Source organism: Anolis sagrei, chromosome 5, assembly GCF_037176765.1.
Source record: "Anolis sagrei isolate rAnoSag1 chromosome 5, rAnoSag1.mat, whole genome shotgun sequence".
Classification (NCBI taxonomy): domain Eukaryota; kingdom Metazoa; phylum Chordata; class Lepidosauria; order Squamata; family Dactyloidae; genus Anolis; species Anolis sagrei.
The window spans coordinates 15,194,204-15,215,098 of NC_090025.1; the positions used below are offsets into that span (position 1 = coordinate 15,194,204).

At 42.8% G+C, this 20,895-nt stretch overlaps 1 protein-coding gene across 2 annotated transcripts in view; it reads left to right on the forward strand.

The window, feature by feature from the left end:
- The window catches only part of ANXA3 (annexin A3), a 40,514-nt gene extending 20,829 nt beyond the window's left edge, over positions 1 to 19,685 (forward strand). For both annotated transcript variants that reach the window (XM_060779352.2, XM_060779353.2), the window contains exons 7-13: positions 1,126 to 1,205; positions 1,916 to 1,972; positions 2,252 to 2,345; positions 4,268 to 4,363; positions 9,455 to 9,513; positions 11,377 to 11,499; positions 19,201 to 19,685. In XM_060779352.2, the coding sequence (XP_060635335.2) occupies positions 1,126 to 1,205; positions 1,916 to 1,972; positions 2,252 to 2,345; positions 4,268 to 4,363; positions 9,455 to 9,513; positions 11,377 to 11,499; positions 19,201 to 19,260 (569 nt within the window). In that variant the 3' untranslated portion in view covers positions 19,261 to 19,685. The remainder of the gene's footprint in view (positions 1 to 1,125; positions 1,206 to 1,915; positions 1,973 to 2,251; positions 2,346 to 4,267; positions 4,364 to 9,454; positions 9,514 to 11,376; positions 11,500 to 19,200) is intronic.
- Positions 19,686 to 20,895: the final 1,210 nt, after the last annotated feature.

The following is a 20,895-nucleotide window of genomic DNA, read 5'->3' on the forward strand; positions in this document are numbered from 1 at the left end:
CAAATCCAGGGAGCGGGGTGAGCTCCCACTGTTCGCTCCAGCTTCTCCGAACCTAGCAGTTTGAATACATGCAAATGTGAGTAGGTACCACTTCTGTAGGAAGGTAATGACACTCTATGCAGTTATGCTGGCCACATGACCTTGGAGGTGTCTATGGACAATGCTAGCTCTTCGGCTTAGAAATGGATATGAGCACCAATCCCTAGAGTTGGACATGACTAGACAATGTCAGGGGAAACCTTTACCTTTACTGGCCCCAGCCTGCATGTTCCCCACCTCTACTTTAAAGCAACTGTGGACAAGGAATGGCTAGTTAGCATACACAGTATCTATAGATCATGACCAACAAAGTTTGGAGCTTGTATTGTTGAAGGCTTTCATGGCTGGAATCACTGGGTTGTTGTAGATTTTTTGGGCTGTATGTCCATGTTCTAGAAGCATTCTCTCCCGATGTTTCTCCTGCATCTATGACAAGCATCCTCAGAGGTTGTGAGGTCTGTTGGAAAAGGCAATTTCCCTTCATGTGTCTTGGAACAGTTACCTCCCGTAGAGATGTTCAATGTATTTTCGAAGGCTTTCATGGCCGGAATCACTGGGTTGCTTCTTGAACATGGACATACAGCCCAAAAAACCTACAACAACCCAGTGATTCCAGCCACGAAAGCCTTCAAAAATACATTGAACATCTCTATGGGGAGAAACTGTTCCAAGACTAAGGAAAACTGCCTTTTCCAACTGACCTCACAGCATCTGAGGATGCCTGCCATAGATACAGGCAAAACGTCAGGAGAGAATGCTTCTGGAACATGGCCATACAGCCCGAAAAACCTACAACAACCCAAAGTTTGAAACATTTTGCATACATTAGCCAATGTCTTGTAGTGGGGCTGTGTAGTGTAACTGTCCACCAATGGAGTAACATTGTGTGGCTTCGCTGTTAAGAGGGCATTGTCTAAAATTACAGTTGACTTTTCTGCGTCCTTCACAAGATTAAGGGGTGGAATTAATTGACCAAGAAACTGTCATACACTTTTGCCCTTGCTGTTCATTAAGAGCGTGTTCCTTGCTGCTTTTGGTTTGAGCAAATAAGGTTGACTTTCATTATTCTTGGCTTTCTTGTTTTAGTTTATAAGAAGAGCCTTGGAGATGACATCAGCTCTGACACAACTGGGGACTTCAGGAAAGCTCTGTTAACTCTGGCAGATGTAAGTAGTGCTTCAATCAAGAGCATATTTCAGATGCCTCCGTATTGGGAGGCCCCTCTTAACATGTCAATGTTGGTTATTACCTATAAAGCCCTAAACAGTTTGGGTCCAGGTTATCTGTCCAATCACATCTCCCTATATAGGCCATCTTGTGCACTGCGGTCAGCGGAGGAGCCCCTGCTCTTGGTCCCACCCCCATCACAAGCATGGCTGGTGTATTTCCACATTGGACAAAAGGAGGAAATTGTAAATTGATATCTTCTTCTTTCAGTGGGGGAACCGAACTTAGCCAACTCTATTTTATCACACAGAGGATTGCTTTAGCGATGGGAGGGATGTCCAGTCCTCTTATAAATCCCATAGCACACGTCTTCCTCCATGACAAAAGCTACAAAAAGTTGCAGATTCCCTTCCATTGCCCATTCCCTATCTGCACCCAAAGCAGGAGGAAGCTTTAGTCATGAAGCACCTGAGTTTGGCATTGACTGCTAAAGCCACATATTTAGAAATACATGTGTCATTGGAAATGAATAGATTACCACAGAAATTTCTAATGTCATTTTGCACTGAAAATGATTCCTATGATGGTAGTCCTCAGTTTCCTGTTCTCTTTGAACTGCCAAATAATAATTTAATTTGATTCTTACGTTTTTTTTAAATTATGTTCTTCCTTAGGATTTTTGCATCTTTTCTCTTTTATATTGTTTCAGAGCAGAAGAGATGAAAGTCAAAGGGTGGATGAGCAGGTGGCAAAGAAGGATGCCCAGGTAAGTAATGGCAGTTTAAAAAGGAACCAACAGTTGGGTTTCATAATTAAACAGTTTCCTATCTGTTGAAACTCCTGAACTTGAATCAGAAGGCGGAAATTGTGAGAGCTATGGATGGGTAAAGTGGTGAAAGGAGTGAACTTGATATGTCTGGGAAAAACCTAAAAGATGACAATGTCCTCTACTAAGCTAGTGATTTTGTGATTTGTTTGTCTTGATGTCTCCTTGAGAATGTTTTACAAATTTCTTAGATCTCCTTCACAAAACTTTTCCTTCTAGATTCTGTACAACGCTGGTGAGAAGAGGTGGGGAACGGATGAAGACAAGTTCATTGAAGTTCTCTGCTTCAGCAGCTTTCCCCAGCTGAAACAAAGTAAGTTCAGATCTGCAGATGTATCCCAATTTACATTATGATTTTCACTTGATGAAGAAGGAGGGTTTTGCTCATGGGCCAGTACATAAGTAACTTGGCCGAGATCCACACTGCACCAATAGGCTTCATGGATCTTGATACTTTTATATTTTGCTGAAGAATTAAGAAAGGAGAGTAAGAGAAAGAGAGAAAGGAGAGATCAAAACCATGGGTTGGCAAGTAAGTTACAGTGTAGGGCAGTGGTCCACAACCTTTTTTTGACCAGGGTCCACACTCCAACATTAGCATCAAAAGGGTTACAAATCAGTTTTTGGTCGACTTTAGATTTGGTTTGGTTATTTGGGATGCTGATTCAGGAAATTGCATTGCTAGACCACATCAGCTCTAGTTTCTGATACAGAACATATGTCATCCAGTAGTCGCCATCTGCTCGCCCACAGAAAACCGTATTTAATAAGCCTCAGCGTTATAAGAGGGTTTTGTGAGACCAGTTGCTCTTGTTGCAACGGTGTTGTAATGGTGAGGCCACAGACCATATTTTAGTTTTCTTTGGAGATGGTGAGTCAGAATGCTTCCATTCCATTGACCAGACTTTGGTCTCAGGATCAGAGTGATGGACCCAACTTTCACCCTGTATCATCAGTCTGGGGAAAAGTCAATGTCAAAAGTCATTGTCAAAAGACAATGGCACATCATTGTCAAGAAAGCCTGAGCATTCAACTTGACCAGGGTCCACACTCCAACATTAGCATCAAAAGGGTTCTGGAAAGGTATGAGCAGCAGGGGAACCCAGCGAGTGGAGACCTTATGCAGGTGAAGATGGTCTTGGATGATTTTTTTCCATGGACACTACACTCATCTTGACATTTTGGGCTCGGTGGTGAACGGTTACACGATGATTTTCCAAAATGTTGATCTCTACTTGCCGGATGGTGTGTTCTTGACTACATCATAGGACTCCATCCGTAGGGGAGAACGTATTCTCCCCTATGAACCATCAAGGCTGTTAAGATCTTCTGAAGGGCCCCTGCTCTCGGTCCCACCACCCTCGCAATTGCATCTGGTTGGGACGAGAGACAGGACCTTTTCTGTGGTGGCCCCCCGGCTATGGAACTCTCTCCCAATTGAGATCAGATTTGCCCCCTCCCTCCTGACCTTCAGGAAGCTAGTGAAATCCTGGCTATGGAATGAGGCATTCCCAGAATGATGGTGGAGCCTGGCAATTGACTAAAGTTATCGACCACATGTGCGGACTGAGTGGGACATGATTTCATCTTGACGAACTGGCTTTTATGTATTTTAGTCTATATGTATTTTAATTTATTGTTGATGAACAATGTTTTAGATTGTATTGCTAGCACTGAATCCTTGCTGTTAGCCGGTCTGAGTCCCTCTACGGAGGTAGAGAAGATCGGGATACAAAAGTTTAAAATAAATAAATAGTTCTTGCAAACTACTGGTGCTCTGTGGACCAAGGTTGGGAACTGCTGGTCTAGGGCATTGAAATAAAAATACCTTGGACCTTTATGCTAACGTACATGCTACAGTAGAGTCTCACTCATCCAACATAAACGGGCCAGCAGAACGCTGGATAAGCGAAAATGTTGGATAATAAGGAGAGATTAAAGAAAAGTCTATCAAATGTCAAATTACATTATGATTGTACAAATCAAGCGCCAAAACTTCATGTTTTGCAACAAATCGACCGAAAAACAGTTCAATGCATGGTAACGTTATGTAGTAATTACTGTATTTATGAATTTATCACCAAAAACATTGCAATGTATTGAAACAGCTGTGGATCCAGGCGGGAGGCAGACTGCATTGGATAATACAGAATGTTGGATGTGCGAAGGTTGGATAAGCCAGACTCTACTGTATTTATGAAACTGGTGGTCTCCTTTTCCCCCCTCATGTCTAAGCCTTTGAGGAATACAGACACCTCAGTGGGAAGAAGATTGAAGACAGTATAAAAGGTGAATTGTCGGGACATTTCGAAGACTTACTGTTGGCTATTGGTAAGAAGACCTTGAGATAAACTTTCTTGTTGTGCTTATGCCTTTCTTTTACTTCTCAAATATTACAGAAATAAATGTTTTTTGAGTATGTGCTACAAGCTTGTGCTTTTGTAAAGAGATTAAAAATGGTGAGCAGCATTGATCCAGACCAGGAGAGAGAATCGGAAGCACAAATTCTACTCCGAACTGTTATTTATGAAAATATAATCCAAAGCAGAAATGAGGAGGGTAGCTCTGAGCTTTTGGCCTGTATGGCCATGTTCCAGTAGCAGAAGTAAGGAGGTTAATCCACCATAACTTTTCAATTCAAAATGTTTAATGTACTTCTGGTGTTGCTGCAAGAAGGTCCTCCATTGTGCATGTGGCAGGGCTCAGGGTGCATTGCAGCAGGTGGTCAGTGGTTTGCTCTTCTCCACACTCTCATGTCATGGATTCCACTTTGTGGCCCCATTTCTGAAGGTTGGCTCTGCATCTCGTGGTGCCAGAGCGCAGTCTGTACAGTGCCTTCCAAGTCGCCCAGTCTTCTGTGTGCCCAGGGGGGAGTCTCTCATTTGGTAACAGCCATTGGTTGAGGTTCTGGGTTTGAGCCTGCCACTTTTGGACTCTCGCTTGCTGAAGTGTTCCAGCAAGTGTCTCTGTAGATCTTAGAAAACTATTTTTTGATTTAAGTCGTTGACGTGCTGGCTGATACCCAAACAGGGGGTGAGCTGGAGATGTCTCTGCCTTGGTCCTTTCACTATTGGCTGCTACTTCCTGGCGGATGTCAGGTGGTGCAATACCGGCTAAGCAGTGTAATTTCTCCAGGGTGTAGGGTGCAGACACCCTGTGATAATGCGGCATATCTCATTAAGAGCCACATCTACTGTTTTAGTGTGATGAGATGTGTTCCACACTGGGCATGCATACTCAGCAGCAGAGTAGCATAGCACAAGGGCAAATGTCTTCACTGTGTCTGTTTGTGATCCCCAGGTTGTGCCAGTCAGGTTTCGTATGATATTGTTTCTAGCACCCACTTTTTGCTTCTTGTTCAGGCAGTGCTTCTTTTAGGTTAGAGCACGGTCCAGAGTGACTCCCAGGGATTTGGGTGTGCTCCAATGCTCCAGTGGGATTCCTTCCCAGGTGATCCTCAGAGCTTGGGATGCTTGTCTGTTTTTGAGATGAAAAGCACGTGTCTGTGTTTTAGATGGATTAGGGATCAGCTGGTTTTTCCTTTAGTAGGCAGTAAGAGCATCTAGAGCAGTAGTTCTCAACCTGGGGTCCCCAGATGTTTTTGGCCTTCAACTCCCAGAAATCCTAACAAACTGGCTGGGATTTCTGGGAGTTGTAGGCCAAAAACATCTGGGGACCCCAGGTTGAGAACCACTGACCTAGAGCTTCGGAGAGCTTCTGTTTAACCATCTCAAAGCTCCCTGCTTGAGCAGTAATGACACGGTCATCAGCATAGATGAAGCTCTCTGTCCCTTCTGGCAGTGGCTCTGGAGACTTGGACATGATGGGGTAATAAGAGTCAAATTGCAGGGAAAGAGATTCCTCCTAAATGTTCCTGGTGGTTTGTGTTGCTTGACAGTTGCCTTAGAGTCCAACAGAGTCTTCTTCTCTGGAGGTTTTTAAGCAGAGGCTGGATGGTCATCTGTCAGGAGCGCTTTGGTTTCTGTGTTTCTGCATGGCAAAATGGAGTTGGACTGGATGGCCAAGATTCTAAACCTGTTAATAATAAAATCCACCGAAGTGAAATTCGCAAATGTGGAAGGATGACTGTACTGTATATTGAAAACCCAAAATGATGTGAACCACCTTTGGTCTCCAAGTATGTGAAGTTTTATATGTGTCCTTTGGAATGTTCCATCAAAAGTTCTGCATTTGGGAGTTTGTCTCCTTTTCTACCCTGGGGCCTCTTTGTTCCCGACTTCAATGAGGTTACCACACTGAAGCATACTGGTAATTTATGGAATGATATGGGCACCCTGAAGCAGCAGCATCCAATATAGCCTTTATCTATATTGGTGGCTGCCATTAGGGCCTCTTGCTTAAGTTCTGCATTTTGACTGGACTTTTATCTCTGTTTGCGATGCACACTTTTTCCACTGTGGGCTTTTTAACAAGGGCAAATTGGAAGAAAAGACAGAACATGTGAACATAAGATGTGTTTCTTATCCAGAATTCCAAAATCCAAAATTATGCACATAGGTATCTTATGATAGTGAAACCTTTGCTTTCTGGTGGTTCAATGTACTCAAACTTGGTTTCATGCAGAAAAATATTTTAAAACATTGTATAAACTTACTTTTGTGCTAATGTGTATAAAACATGTTTAGACTTCAGTCCCATCTCCAAGATGTCTCATTATGTTATTCCTAATGTTTAGTAAAATTTCTTTACTTGCAATTGGAATGAATTGATATCAATGAGTTAAAGTTCTAGTCTTTAGGGCAGCGGAAATAAGCTGTCTCCATCTTCTCTTAAGGCATCCCTTCAGATATTTGTCTCCAGGTCAGGTCTGATCAAAACATGAAAGAGGGAGGGCGTGACTTCGTTTGATCTAGACCAGGTATGGGCAAACTTGGGCATACCTGGAGGCAGGGGCGGCTCAACCCATTACGCAAAGTAAGCATTTGCAGTATAGTTGATTTTGCCAGGAGTGCTCTTGAGGTGCTCTTGGGGGAAAATAGACTTTGACATATGCGAGTTGTAGTTACTGGGATGTATAGTTCACCTACAATCAAAGAGCATTCTGAACTCCACCAATGTGGAATTGAACCAAATATGGCACACAGAACTCCCACAACAAACAGAAAATATATATCAGTGATTGGTTGGGGGGGGGGGGCACCAAAATACTGTTTGCTTACCATTGAAAATTACCTAGGGCCGCCTCTGCCTAGAGGGCCCAAGTTTGCCCAAACCTGGTCTAGACACTATACTCAGTTGATATCGCTTTGTGTTGCCTTTGCTATTCTGGCTACTATAGCACATTGTGGTTTCATATTTAGCCTATGGTGTCATGATATCCGGAGATCCTTGTCTATCTTGTCTTTCTGTCTGTTTGCCTACCTACCTATCATGGTTTACATATTTTGAACTGTTGTATTCTGCCTTGGGAGCATTGATAAACTGAGAGGTAATATAGAAATACCTTAAATGAATAAATATTGAGTTGTGTGTTTGGTAGGGTTGTGCATTGGGGGTTAACCCTGGCCTGTTTCGTGTCCCGGTTTTAAATCCATTTTTTGGGAGCCTCCCAAAATAGGGAGGGCAGATCTTTCACACTCCAGTGCCGAAAGATCTGTTTTCTGTTGAATTATTATGGGGTGGCTCCCCACTCAGGCTCCCCTTCCCAGTGTGCACTTAAAGGAGGCTTATTCTTACTTGCTGTTTCTACTCTAGAGGAGGCACTCGGCTGCAAACCGTGGGAGGCACAGGTCTCCTGCATGCCTCACATGCACTCTCCTGTGAGGCGAGTGCATATGAGGCATTTTTTGGGGGCCTTCCATGTGGCGTGCAGGCCCAGAAAGTGCCCGTGCCTGCCAGGGCTTGCAGCTGAGTGCCTCTTACTCAGCTGCAGGCCCTGGCAGGTGCGGGCACTCCTGCATGCCACACACACACTCTTCTTGGAAAAGGGGGAGAATGCATGTGTGGCCTGCAGCTGAGCACCTCTTACTCTGTGATCATAGAATCATAGAATCAAAGAGTTGGAAGAGACCTCATGGGCCATCCAGTCCAACCCCCTGCCAAGAAGCAGGAATATTGCATTCAAATCACCCCTGACAGATGGCCATCCAGCCTCTGTTTAAAAGCTTCCAAAGAAGGAGCCTCCACCACACTCCGGGGCAAAGAGTTCCGCTGCTGAATGGCTCTCACAGTCAGGAAGTTCTTCCTAATGTTCTGATGGAATCTCCTCTCTTGTAGTTTGAAGCCATTGTTCCGCATCCTAGTCTCCAAGGAAGCAGAAAACAAGCTTTGTCCCTCCTCCCTGTGGCTTCCTCTCACATATTTATACATGGCTATCATATCTCCTCTCAGCCTTCTCTTCTTCAGGCTAAACATGCCCAGCTCCTTAAGCCGCTCCTCGTAGGGCTTGTTCTCCAGACCCTTGATAATTTTAGTCACCCTCCTCTGGACACATTCCAGCTTGTCAATATCTCTCTGGAATGTGTCCAGAGGAGGGCGACTGATGCTGAAAAGCAGACCAGAAGCCAGGCCCCATTCTTGCTTGCTGTCATGTCGTGCTGGTTTCCGTAGTGGAAGGGGCTTTCTTGTTTCGTGCTACTGAAGAAACGAAAGACATGAGAGAAATGAAGGAAACAGGAGAAATGAATTCCGCACTCAACTCTAGTGTTTGGTTGTGCCTTTGTTAGCAGGTTTGGGGCCCCATCCACACTGCCATATAATGCAGTTTCATAATATTTTATGGCAGTGTAAATAGGGCCTTTGTTTTGCTACAAAATTGCTGCCATTTGGTTTCATCACACAGTTAATGCTTCATTCTGCATGCAGTGTTTTATGCTATGCAGTTCTGATGTGGGATTCTCTCTGTACTATTTTTTCCCTTTCTTCTTCTCTGAGTCTGATTTAGGTGCCAGTAAATGATTGTGATTCTCACTGTAATGTAGATTTCAACCCCCCCCCCCCTTCAGCGATGCTTCTTTTTCTAAAAGCAGTGTAATTTTTGCTGTGCCTTTGTGTCGATTATTTTTGGAGCAAACAAATGCTTTTGTTTATGCAGCTCCCACCCGTATCCAGTTTTGTACTTGAAATAAAAAGGGAGGTTAATTGTATTTACATGGAGCTCCTTTAGAAGGCGCATTTATCTCCTAAAGAGCAGGCAGGAACCCCTCTGCAAATGCAAATTGCATAATTGCCCGCAAGAGGGCACCAGTAAGAGAAAAAGGACACGCAAAGGCAATGTTAAAAATTAACATCTGTAAGTGCTTTTGATCAGCATATCTATAAAATCATTTGCAAGCCCTGTGATCACTTGTCACCGTGTTGTTTCAGGAAACCCTTTCTTGTCTTGCATTGATAACTTGTCCATGTTTGAAAATGCAGCTTGGTGCCATTGGGTTATCTCTCCCTTTTTCCTTCTTTTAACAGTTAAATGTGCAAACAACACTCCTGCATTCTTTGCTGAAAGACTGCACAAGTGCTTGAAGGTAAGAACACAGAAAGATGCTTTAGATAAAACCAGTCCCTTGCTCTTTCAAAGCCCAAAGAGAGAATATTTTTCTCATTGGGAACATGATCGGCAAAGAGTAATCACTAAAACTCATCTCCCATGCAACTTGTTTTGACTATAATGTTTCTCTTTTTAGGAATCCTGATTTCAGATTTTATACTGGTGCATCTACACTGTAGAATTAATGCAATTTGACACTCCTTTACTTACTTACTGACTTAGGCAATCTCTCGTTGTCCTAGTATGATGATCTTTCAAGTGTAGTGTCTTGGCGTTGGATACATAGGTGACTGTGTAGCCCTATTTCTGACCCACATGTTGTTCCACAGTGAGGGCATCAGTTTCCAGGTGGAAGCCAGTCCCGGTAAGGGTTGGCTTGACATGCCTTCCTCTTGGGACGTTTTCCCCTTTGGCCCACTATTCGTGCCTGTTCAAAATCTGCAGCACAGCTGGTCCCAGCTGACTTCCAGTTAGAGTGCTCAAGTTCTCGACGTCTATGCCGCAGTTTTTAAGGTTAGCTTTATGCCCAACTTTAAATCTCTTTTCCTGCCCACCAACATTTCATTTTACATTCTTGAGTTGAGGAGTATAGTAACTGCTTTGGGAGACAGTGATTGAGCATTCGACAACACAGCCTGTCCAGTGGAGTTGATGGCATTGGAGCATTGCTTTAATGCAGATGGTCTTTGCTTCTTCCAGCAGGCTGACATTTGTCAGCTTGTCTTCCCAAGAGATTTGCAGGATTTTTGGAGTCAATGCTGATGGAATCGTTCCAGGAGTTGAGTGTGATGTCTGTAGACAGTCCACATTTCGCAGACCTATAGCAGGGTTGGGAGAACAATAGCTGTATAAACAAGCCCCTTGGTCTCCCTACGGATATACCGATCCTCATTCTCTACTTCATTCAGAAAAATGTTGCACTCGCAGAACTCAGGCAGTGTTGTATTTCAGTAGCCATGTTGACTTTTGTGGGGAGGTGGCTGCCAGGGTAGCGGAAATGGTCAACATTTTCTAATGTTACATCATTAAGCTATATTTCTGGCATTGCAGAAGGATTGGCTGGTGTCTGCTGGAAGAGCACTTTGGTTTTCTCGATATTCAGTGAGAGGCCGAGCTTCTCATATGCTTCTCCAAAGGCCTTTAGAGTGGCTTGTAGGTCGTCTTCTGAATGTATACAGACTACTTTATCATCAACATAATGGAGTTCTATAACAGATGTTGTTGTGACCTTGGTTTTGGCTTTCAGTCTGCTGAGGTTAAATAGGTTGCTATCTGTCCAATAGATGGTTTTCACTCTGGTGGGAAGCTTCCTGTGTAGTCCATTTTTTGGGCAGTGTTAAATGTGGAGTAGGCAGACATTGTGACATTTGCCGCAGATATACTCCCAGAGAGAGTAAACAAATGCAATTTGAGCCATTTGCATTTTTAGATGAGTATGTTACATTGTGTTTCATAGATCTTTTATGAAGCTAATGAACTTTAATTGCACAATGAAGATCAAGGCATCCCAACATCTCACAACCATATTTTTTTGCTTACTGGCCCTCCAGTTCATGTGTTCATTGCATCTAAACTCAGAGAGAAACAGTAATAACATCACAATGAATCAGTAAACCAAATGTATTGTATAATCAATAGTGCAAATAGAAGCTTAATTGTTAGACCAACGGAAACAGGTCAGAAGGGTTTACTTGGACTGAGCTTTTTTCTGTTTTGGGTATCAACAGTGTGGACGCTCTCTGTTGGCGTTTAATTAAATGTTATGTGTATATATAAAATATTTCTGCAGTATATAAGTTTGAAATAGAAACAAACAGTTTAACCTTTTCTTTGTTGACAGGGAGCTGGGACAGATGAATTCACCCTGAACAGAATCCTTGTGACCAGGTCAGAAATTGACCTTTTGGATATTCGAGCTGAATATAAGCGACTGTATGGAGTCTCCTTGTATTCTGCTATTAAAGTGAGTACCATTATTATTACTAGCATCATCATTGTTATTAAAGCCTGTGTACTGGTGATCACAGCCTGTTTTATTCCAGCTCTGTTAGCAGGAATTGTTAACCAACCGTCCTGTGGAAATCAGAATAGTAAAACCGGGGTTAGTCCAAACGGATCTCCCTCTATGCCCCACCCTGGAGTCTAAGATCTTCTGGGGAGGCCCTGCTCTCGACCCCACTTCTATCACAAGTGAGATTGGTGGGGACGAGGAGCAGGGCCTTCTCGGTGGTGGCCCCCCACCTGTGGAATTCACTCCCCGGGGAAATTAGATCTGCAACATCGCTCCTTTCCTTTAGGAAAAAACTAAAGACATGGATCTGGGACCAGGCATTCAGACAAGCGGGCAGATAAAGAAAGAACTTTGATGATGATTAGGAAATGATTAATGGATTAGATCTATGGAACTCTGAAAGACGAAACGCTGATCACGAGAATAGTTTTTATATGATGTGTTATGTACTGGTTGTTGATTGTGTTAACTGTGATAACTGTTTTTAACTATGGTTTTGTATATTATGTGTAATTTGTATAGGCATCGAATTGTGCCTTTTCTGTAAGCCGCCCTGAGTCCTCCTTCGGGGGTAGAGAAGGGCGGGGTAAAAGTACCCGAAATAAATAAATAAATAAATAAATAGTTTTTGCTGCCAAATCCTGGTGTGCAATAAGACAGAGTTCTACTGTGGATTTAATGCAGTTTGGCACAGTGCTAGGGAATCCTGGGATTTGTAGTTTGGTGAGGCTCCAGTACTCTTCGGAAGGGAAGGCTGAAGATCTTGTAAAACTTCAACTTCCATAATTCTACAGCATTGAGCCATGGCAGTTAAGGAGCTGTCAAACTGCATTAATTCTACAATGTAGATGCACCCTTAGTGACATGATCTACAAGCCATTATTTGTTCATTGCTCCTGCTTTTGGGAGAAGCAAAGCAGCAGTAAATGTACTGTGTATTATTGCATAACCAGGCTGTAGAAGGATGCTACTTATATTAATGTTCGAAACTCTAAATGGCAAGCTATTTGGAACAGAGGTCAGACATTCTATCTGATAGGTTGCTGTGAGGTTTTCAGGCTGTATGGACTACTGTGATGTTTGAGATCATCTTGTATTGAGGATTTGGAGCATAACTTTACAATTACGGAGTTATACAACGCATATGTAAATTTGTGTATCTGTGTACAGCAGTGTTTCTCAACCTTCCTAATGCTGCGACACCTTAACACAGTTCCTCATGTTGTGGTGACCCTCAACCATAAAATTATTTTTGTTGCTGCTTCACAACTGTGATTTTGCTACTGTTATGAACGGTAATGTAAATATCTGATATGCAGGATGTATTTTCATTCACTGGACCAAATTTGGCATAAATACCCAATACGACCAAATTTGAATACTGGTGGGGTTCAGGCGAGTTGATTTTGAGAGTTGTAGTTGCTGGGATTGATAGTCCACCTACAATCAAAGAGCATTCTGAACTCCACCAATTATGAAATGGAACCAAACTTGGCATACACAACTCCCATGACCAGTAGAAAATATTGGGTTTGGTGGGCATTGATCTTGAGTTTTGGAGTTGTAGTTCACATACATCCAGAGAGCACTGTGGACTTAAACAATGATGGATCTGGACCAAACTTGGCACAGATACTCAATATTTCCAAATGTGAACACTGGTGGAGTTTGGGGAAAAATAGACCTTGACAAGTGGGAGCTGTAGTTGCTGGAATTTATAGTTCACCTACAATCAAAGAGCATTCTGAACCCCACCAATGATAGAATTGGGGCAAACTTTCCACACAGAACCCCCATGACCAACAGAAAATACTGTGTTTTCTAATTATCTTTGGCGACCCCTCTGATACACCCTCGCGACCCCCACGGGTCCCGACCCCCAGGTTGAGAAACCCTGGTGTACACTGTACATCCATGTGCTCTGGAGGCCATATGTGTTATTCAACCTCTGCCACCTTGAACTGAATATGGCGATTTTATATTGCACTAACATTTCCAGACTGTGGCCAGGAAATCAGAAGACGCTTACTTCTTGGGAGGAGAGCAATGTCCAGTCTCGATAAAATAGTAAAGAGTAGAGACATCAGACTGGCAACAAAGATCCGCCTAGTCAAAGCCTGGTCTTCCCTGTAGTCACCTACGGATGTGAGAGCTGGACCTTAGGGAAGGCTGAGCGAAGGAAGATTGATGCTTTTGAGCTGTGGTGCTGGAGGAAAGTGCACCACAGCTCAAAAGCACCACAGAGTGCCTTGGACTGCGAGAAGATCCAACCAGTCCATCCTCCAGGAAATCAAGCCCGACTGCTCACTGGAGGGAAGGATACTAGAGACAAAGTTGAAGTACTTTGGCCACATCATGAGGAGACAGCAAAGCCTAGAGAAGACAATTATGCTGGGGAAAGTGGAAGGCAAAAGGAAGAGGGGCCGACCAAGGGCAAGATGGATGGATGGCATCCTTGAAGTTACTGGACTGACCTTGAAGGAGCTGGGGGTGGTGATGGCTGACAGGGAGCTCTGGCATGGGCTGGTCCATGAGGTCACAAAGAGTCGGAGACGACTGAACAAATGAACAATAACATTTCTAACTGGGAACTTATAAATACATGAGACAGCAGTGGGCTGCTGGCCAATCTTAATTGCATTTGGGAAAATTATGTAAGATTGTTGCCTGCTGTAGCCAAACCTGGCATCATACTTCATACTGACCAGAACGTGGAAATGTTCCTTTTTGGGAAGCAACATTGAAATCTTTTTTTGAAAGTTCCAATATTTCCTCACTCAACAGATCAGGCTGTCTGTGGATTATAGTCTAAAAAGTAACTTTTATATAATAATAATAGTAACAACAACAACAACATTTTTATTCCACCCTATTTCCCCGAGGGGACTCACAACAGAATCCGGCATATACATATACATAGACACAGACAAACATTCAATGGGTTGTTGTAGGTTTTTCCGGGCTATATGGTCATGTTCTAGAGGCATTCTCTCCTGACGTTTCACCTGCATCTATGGCAAGCATCCTCAGAGGTTGTGAGGTACCTCTGAGGATGCTTGCCATAGATGCAGGTTGAACGTCAGGAGAGAATGCCTCTAGAACATGGCCATATAGCCCGAAAAAACCTACAAAAACCCAGTGATTCTGGCCATGAAAGCCTCTGACAAAACATCCAATGCCTTTGAAACAATGAAACACAAATACACAGACAAACACACAGACAAAAGCAAAGGCTTCACCTTTCATCTCCGGCTCTGGAGGCGGTGCTCATCTCTGGCTCTGGGGGGTGTTGCTCATGGTGTTTGTAGACACTTTTTAGGTCATGTGGCTGACATGACTGCATGGAACACCATTTACCTTCTTGCCGAGGAGGTACCTATTGATTTGCATGTTTACGAACTGCTAGGTTGGCAGGAGCTAGGGCTAACAGCAGGAGCTCACCCCACCCCGCGGATTCAAACTGCCAACCTTCCGGTCAGCAAGTTCAGCTGCTCAATGGTTTAACCAGATTCGCCACCATGGACCCTGCTATTTTCCAAGTTCTGGTGCCATTCTCAGACAGTATTAGATACATATGCAATTTTTTTGCCTGGAGTGTGTCTCTGTGCACAAGAATTCCCTAAGAATTTCTGTTTTTATTTTGTAAAAGTAGATCTCTGGCTCTTGAAAGAAAACAGATATATTTCAATTTTCATCTGCTTGCTTGAGGCGGTAAATCCATTTTACATATAAATATCAATTTTAAAAGGATTTGGATTTTCTAACAACAGCAAAGGGGCAGATAATAAAGATTATAGGCAGAGAAAATCTGTGCAGAAATTCCCCTGAGTGCATACACTGAGCAATGTATTTTACTTTTGTCTGAGTGGAAAATTGGGGGTTTCCTGAGACTCTCTAAATATACAGTCTGGGGAAATAGATTTGCTGTCCGATTGTTTGCAGAAGACCCAGTTCAGGATATCCTGTTAAGTACAAAACATGCTCAACTGTTACATGCTGGCTTTAGGGGAATCTACCGTATATACTCATGTATAAGCCTAGAAATTTGAATTAAAAATCAACCCCTTAAAAAACGGGGTCAACTAATCTATGGTTTAGTGAAAGTACTGGACGTTAACTCTTAAGATCTAGTACTTACATTAAGGAACCATCACCATCTCTTTAGGAGAATGGCAAAAGATGAAAATGCAGTGAGTTGCTGTGAGTTTTCCGGGCTGTAAGGCCATGATCAAGAAGCATTCTCTCCTGACATTTCACCCACATGTATGGCAGGCATCCTCAGAGGTTGAGGAGTCTGTTGGAAACTAGGTGAGGTTTATATACCTGTGGAATTATGTCCAGGGTGGGAGAAAGAGGCAAGTCTGAATGTTGGAATTGGCCACCTTGATTAGCATTGAATAGCCTTGCAGCTTCAAAGCCTGGCTGGTTGCTGCATGAGGGAATGCAGTATGAACTTTTTATGAAGAAGGATGCATCCTTTTCTCTTAGTAGAGTGACAAAGGCAAAAGCTTTGTCCATTGTAGTGTCGAAGGCTTTCATGGCTGGAATCACTGGGTTGTTGTAGGTTTTTTCGGGCTATATGACCATGTTCTAGAGGCATTCTCTCCTGATGTTTCGCCTGCATCCTATGGCAAGCATCCTTAGAGTTTGTGAGGTTAAGCTAGTGACCTCACAACCTCTGAGGATGCTTGCCATAGATGCAGGCGAAACGTTGGGAGAGAATGCTTCTAGAACATGGTCATATAGCCCGAAAAAAACCTACAACAATCCAGCTTTGTCCATCTTGGGAAAGCCAAAGAAAAGCTTCTGATCTCTCTGACATGTCACAGTTTCTGGTGTTTCTCAATGGATGAGAAGATGTCAGTGGCAATGGCTGGGTTGTTGTAGGTTTTTTCAGACTATATGGCCATGGTCTAGAGGCATTCTCTCCTGACGTTTCACCTGCATCTATGGCAAGCATCCTCAGAGGTAGTGAGGTCTGTCTGAACTAGGAAAAAAAGGGTTTATATATCTGTGGAATGACCAGGGTGAGACAAAGGACTCTTCTCTGCTGGAGCTAGGTGTGAATGTTTCAACTGACCACCTTGATTAGCATACAATGGCCTGACTGTGCCTGGGGCAAACTTTTTGTTGAGAGGTAATTAGATGTCCCTGCCTGCTGGCAATGACTCTTTGGTGCTTCCTCTAAAAGGAGCGCCAATTAAATAGAGGAAGTTGTGCTTCTTTCAGGTTCTCCCAGGACGGACTTACCTTCCACTTGTGTCACTCAACTCAGAGGAAAGGATGGGTCCTTTTGGATAAAAGTTGTGCCTTAAATTTTGTATATAAAAAAGAAACGATCCCTTTTTCTATCTAAATAAAATGGCAAAATAACTTTTTGAATGCCTGTGTGGGGAAATGGCATGTGGTGGTGGCCACAGGCAGCTGGCCTTCAGAGATGGTGGCAATGTTTTCTTTTCTCTGTAGTATAACCTTTAACATATGTACGGATCATAACAACATTCATAAATTTGGCCCCAAAACCTGACCTTGAATTGCACATAGAGTCAACGTATACAAGAGGATATGCGATAGAATGATAAAATTGTAGAGTTGGAAAAGATCACAAGGATCAAAAATACAATCCTATTCCACCACGCAGGAATTCACAATCAAAGCACTCCTGGCTGATGGCCATCCAACATTTGCTTTAAATTTACCACGCTCTGTCAAACAACTCTGTTAGGAAGTTCTTCCTAATGTTTAGGTGGGATCTCTTTTCCTACGATTTGAATCTATTGTTCTGTGTCCTAAAATAGCAGACAACAAACTTGCCCCCTTCTCAATGTTATAAACTTTCAAATATTTCAGAGAGTAGGAAAAGATCGCAAGGACCATCTAGTTGGATCCTTGCCATAAAGGAACACCAAATCAGTGCATTCCCAACAGATGATCATCCAGCCTCTGCTTAAAACTTCCAGAGAATGATATTCTACTCCATTTAAGCATGGCTGACATAGCTATCTCATCCTTGTTTTCTCCAAGCTGAACATGCCCAGCTTCCTAAGTTCCTTCTTTTAGGGCTTGGCTTCCAGACCTTTGGCCATTTTGGTTACTCTTTTCTGGGCACCTTCCAGGTGTCTTGTTTTTATTTTCTAATGGTTGCATTTTCCCCAACTCTCTTACTGCTCCATCACACTAAAGAATAAATCCACTTAAAATCTGGTTTCAACTTCATGCAGAATTCTGGGGGTTGTAGTTTAGTGAGGCTGTTAAAGGCTCCTCTCTAAACTACAAATCTCAGAATTCTGCAGGAGGCAGCAACTGGATTCTCTAGAGCAGGGGTCCTCAAACTAAGGCCCGAGGGTCAGATACGGCTCTCCAAGGTCATTTAGCCAGCCCTCGCTCAGGGTCAACCTAAGTCTGAAATGACTTGAAAGCACACAACAACAACAACAACAACAACCCTATCTCATCAGGCAAAAGCAGGTCCACAGTTCCAATTGAAATACTAATAAGTTTATATTTGTTAAAATTGTTCTTCATTTTAATTATTGTATTGTTTTAAAGTGTTTTTTGCATTACAAATAAGATATGTGCAGTGTGCATAGGAATTCATTGTTTTTCAAATTATAATCCAGCCCTCCAACAGTTTGAAGGACCGTGACCTGGCCCTCTGCTTAAAAGGTTTGAAGACCCCTGCTCTAGAGCAGTGTTTCTCAACCTGTGGGCCGGAGCCCCTGGGGGGTTGTGAGTGTGTGTCAGAGGGGTCGCCAAAGATCATCAGAAAACACAGTATTTTCTGTTGGTCATGGGGGTTCTGTTTGGGAAGTTTGGTCCAATTCTCTCATTGGTGGGGTTCAGAATACTATTTCATTGTAGGTGAACAATAATCCCAGCAACTATAACTCCCAAATGTCAAGGTCTATTTTCCTCAAACTCCACCAGTCTTCACATTTGGGCATATTGAATATTTGTGCCAAGTTTGGTCCAGATTCATCATTGTTTGAGTCCACAGTGCTGTCTAGATGTAGGTGAACTACAACTCCAAAACTCCAACCCCATCAAACCCTTCCAGTATTTTCTGTTGATCATGGCAGTTCTGTGTGTCAGGTTTAGTTCAATTCAATCATTGGTGGAGATTGGAGTGCTCTTTGTAGGTTAGCTATAAATCACAGCAACTACAACTCTCAAATGACAAAATCAACCCACCCACCCCAACTCCACCAGTATTCAAATTTGGGCGTCTTTGGTATTTGTGCCAGATTTGGCCAATGAATGAAAATACATCCTGCGTATCAGATATTTACATGATGATTCATAACAGTAGCAAAATTACAGTTATGAAGTAGCAACAAAAATAATGTTATGGTTGGGGATCATCACAACATGAGGAACCGTATTAAGGGACTGCGGCATTATGAAGGTGGAGAAACACTGCTCTAGTGTGATGAATGAAGTATTTTGTAGCAGTCTTGCATTGCTAGGCAGCCAAACTCGTGCACATCATACAAGTTCCATCCTGCTCTGGAGCCTAATTAGTTTAATGAGTCGCAAGCAATGTACTGAAGCACAGCCTTTACAGTTCTGCAGCATCTCTTTCTGGAGATAAACTATTTTCTCTGAGTGGAGTGTGCCTCTTAATATTGCTTTTCCCATTTGTTTTCCTTGCAGTCTGATACGTCTGGGGATTATGGGACTACGTTGCTCAGGATTTGCGGTGGAGATGACTGATGCGGAGACCCTTCAGCGGAAGTACAGAGCTGCACTCTTTCTTGCTACCCTCCACAATTCTCGTTGGTGGAGCTTTTGAGTGTTTAAGCAAGTGTAAAATTGCCCCCATGCTTCTGACTGCTTTCTCATTAGGCATCATAACAAACAGATGCTTATTTTAGCATATCCCTTCAGGCCACCGATGACACTCATTTCAACACACACTGTGATTTTGGATGGGATCCATGCTCAAAAATTGTACAGGCCAAATCTGCTGGCATTACAGAAACGGTTAGTGCCCGCGAGGTTGGAGTCTGCTGAAATATTAAAAACAAATGACTTTGTATGGATCCAGTGTTTCTCTAGGAATGCACATGATTGGAATGAAATGCTATTTTCCCCAAATTGTTTGGATTTGTTTTTGAAATAAAAAAATTCCAACTGCACTGCAGGTGATGCTATTTTGAAACCAAAAGTTTTAAGCCTTTCCGATGGTGTTTGTGAAGTTATAAAGAGTTCTGGATTCTAAGTACTAAGTCAAAACACAATAATATAGTCCGAGCTTGGAAAAAGTCACTACTTTGGACTGTATTTCCCAACATCCTCTAGATAGGATGATTGCTTTTTGGATTATTTATTTATTATTTATTTATATTTATTTACAGTATTTATATCCCACTTTTCTTACCCCTGGGGGAACTCAGAGCGGTTGTTCTGTCGCGCGCTGGGCCTGTAAAGAATTTCCTTTAGAACAGGATGTGCAACCTTTGCCCAGCAGGAAGTCAGGGGGCCCAAGGAGAAGTTCTCAGAGGTTTTCCACCACAAATGATCTTTAGATGGCTTGTGAAGTATAACAAAGTCTTTATTAATGAACAATCAAACAGAAACTTCTCTTGTCTTCAGTAAAGCTAAACGAATGCTTCCAAGCTTTATGCAACTGGTGACTTCCTAATCTTGCCCACGAAGGACAGGCAACTGTCTTCAATAACTTTTTCTTTACTTTAAATGGAAAATCCCATTTTTAACTTCTCCCAGGCTGACTGTAATCTAACCCTTACTGATGTGGGCTCCGCTACCGGGTCGAACTGCATCTCGAAGCACCGAGTGGACCTACTAGTAAAGGCTTAGATATTCTCCAGCTGGAGTTCTTTGGTCTTTAGGGCTTTTTCCCCTGAAATCTTTGGAGACTCTTAAGACTGTTTTTTTCCCAGAAAGTCTTGGATGCTCTTAAGATTGTTTTGCCCCAGAAAGTCTTAAGGGTTGAAGCCTTTGTACAGGGGAAGCTTGCACATGTCCTGTACATTAGCTTTCCTTGCTGAGACTAACTAAAAATGGCTCCCTTTCCAATTGCCCTGAGCAAGCGGCAGAACCAAAACTTAACGATGATGGACAGGTGACTTGCCCTATGACTGCATCCAAAGGAAGCCACCCTTCTGAAGTTCCCCTGAAACCTTGGACTGCAAGCAAACATTTAATACAAAGCAAAGAAAGTTGGAGCTCCTGGTACAGCCGTATCAGGACAGCAGTTTACAAAAATAATGGCAAAATTCAATGCCTTAAATACATAAACCAAACAACATATGACTAAGCATAAAATACAATGGGACAAATTCTCCATAATAAAAACATTAAAATCACATGATCCAAACGCATAGA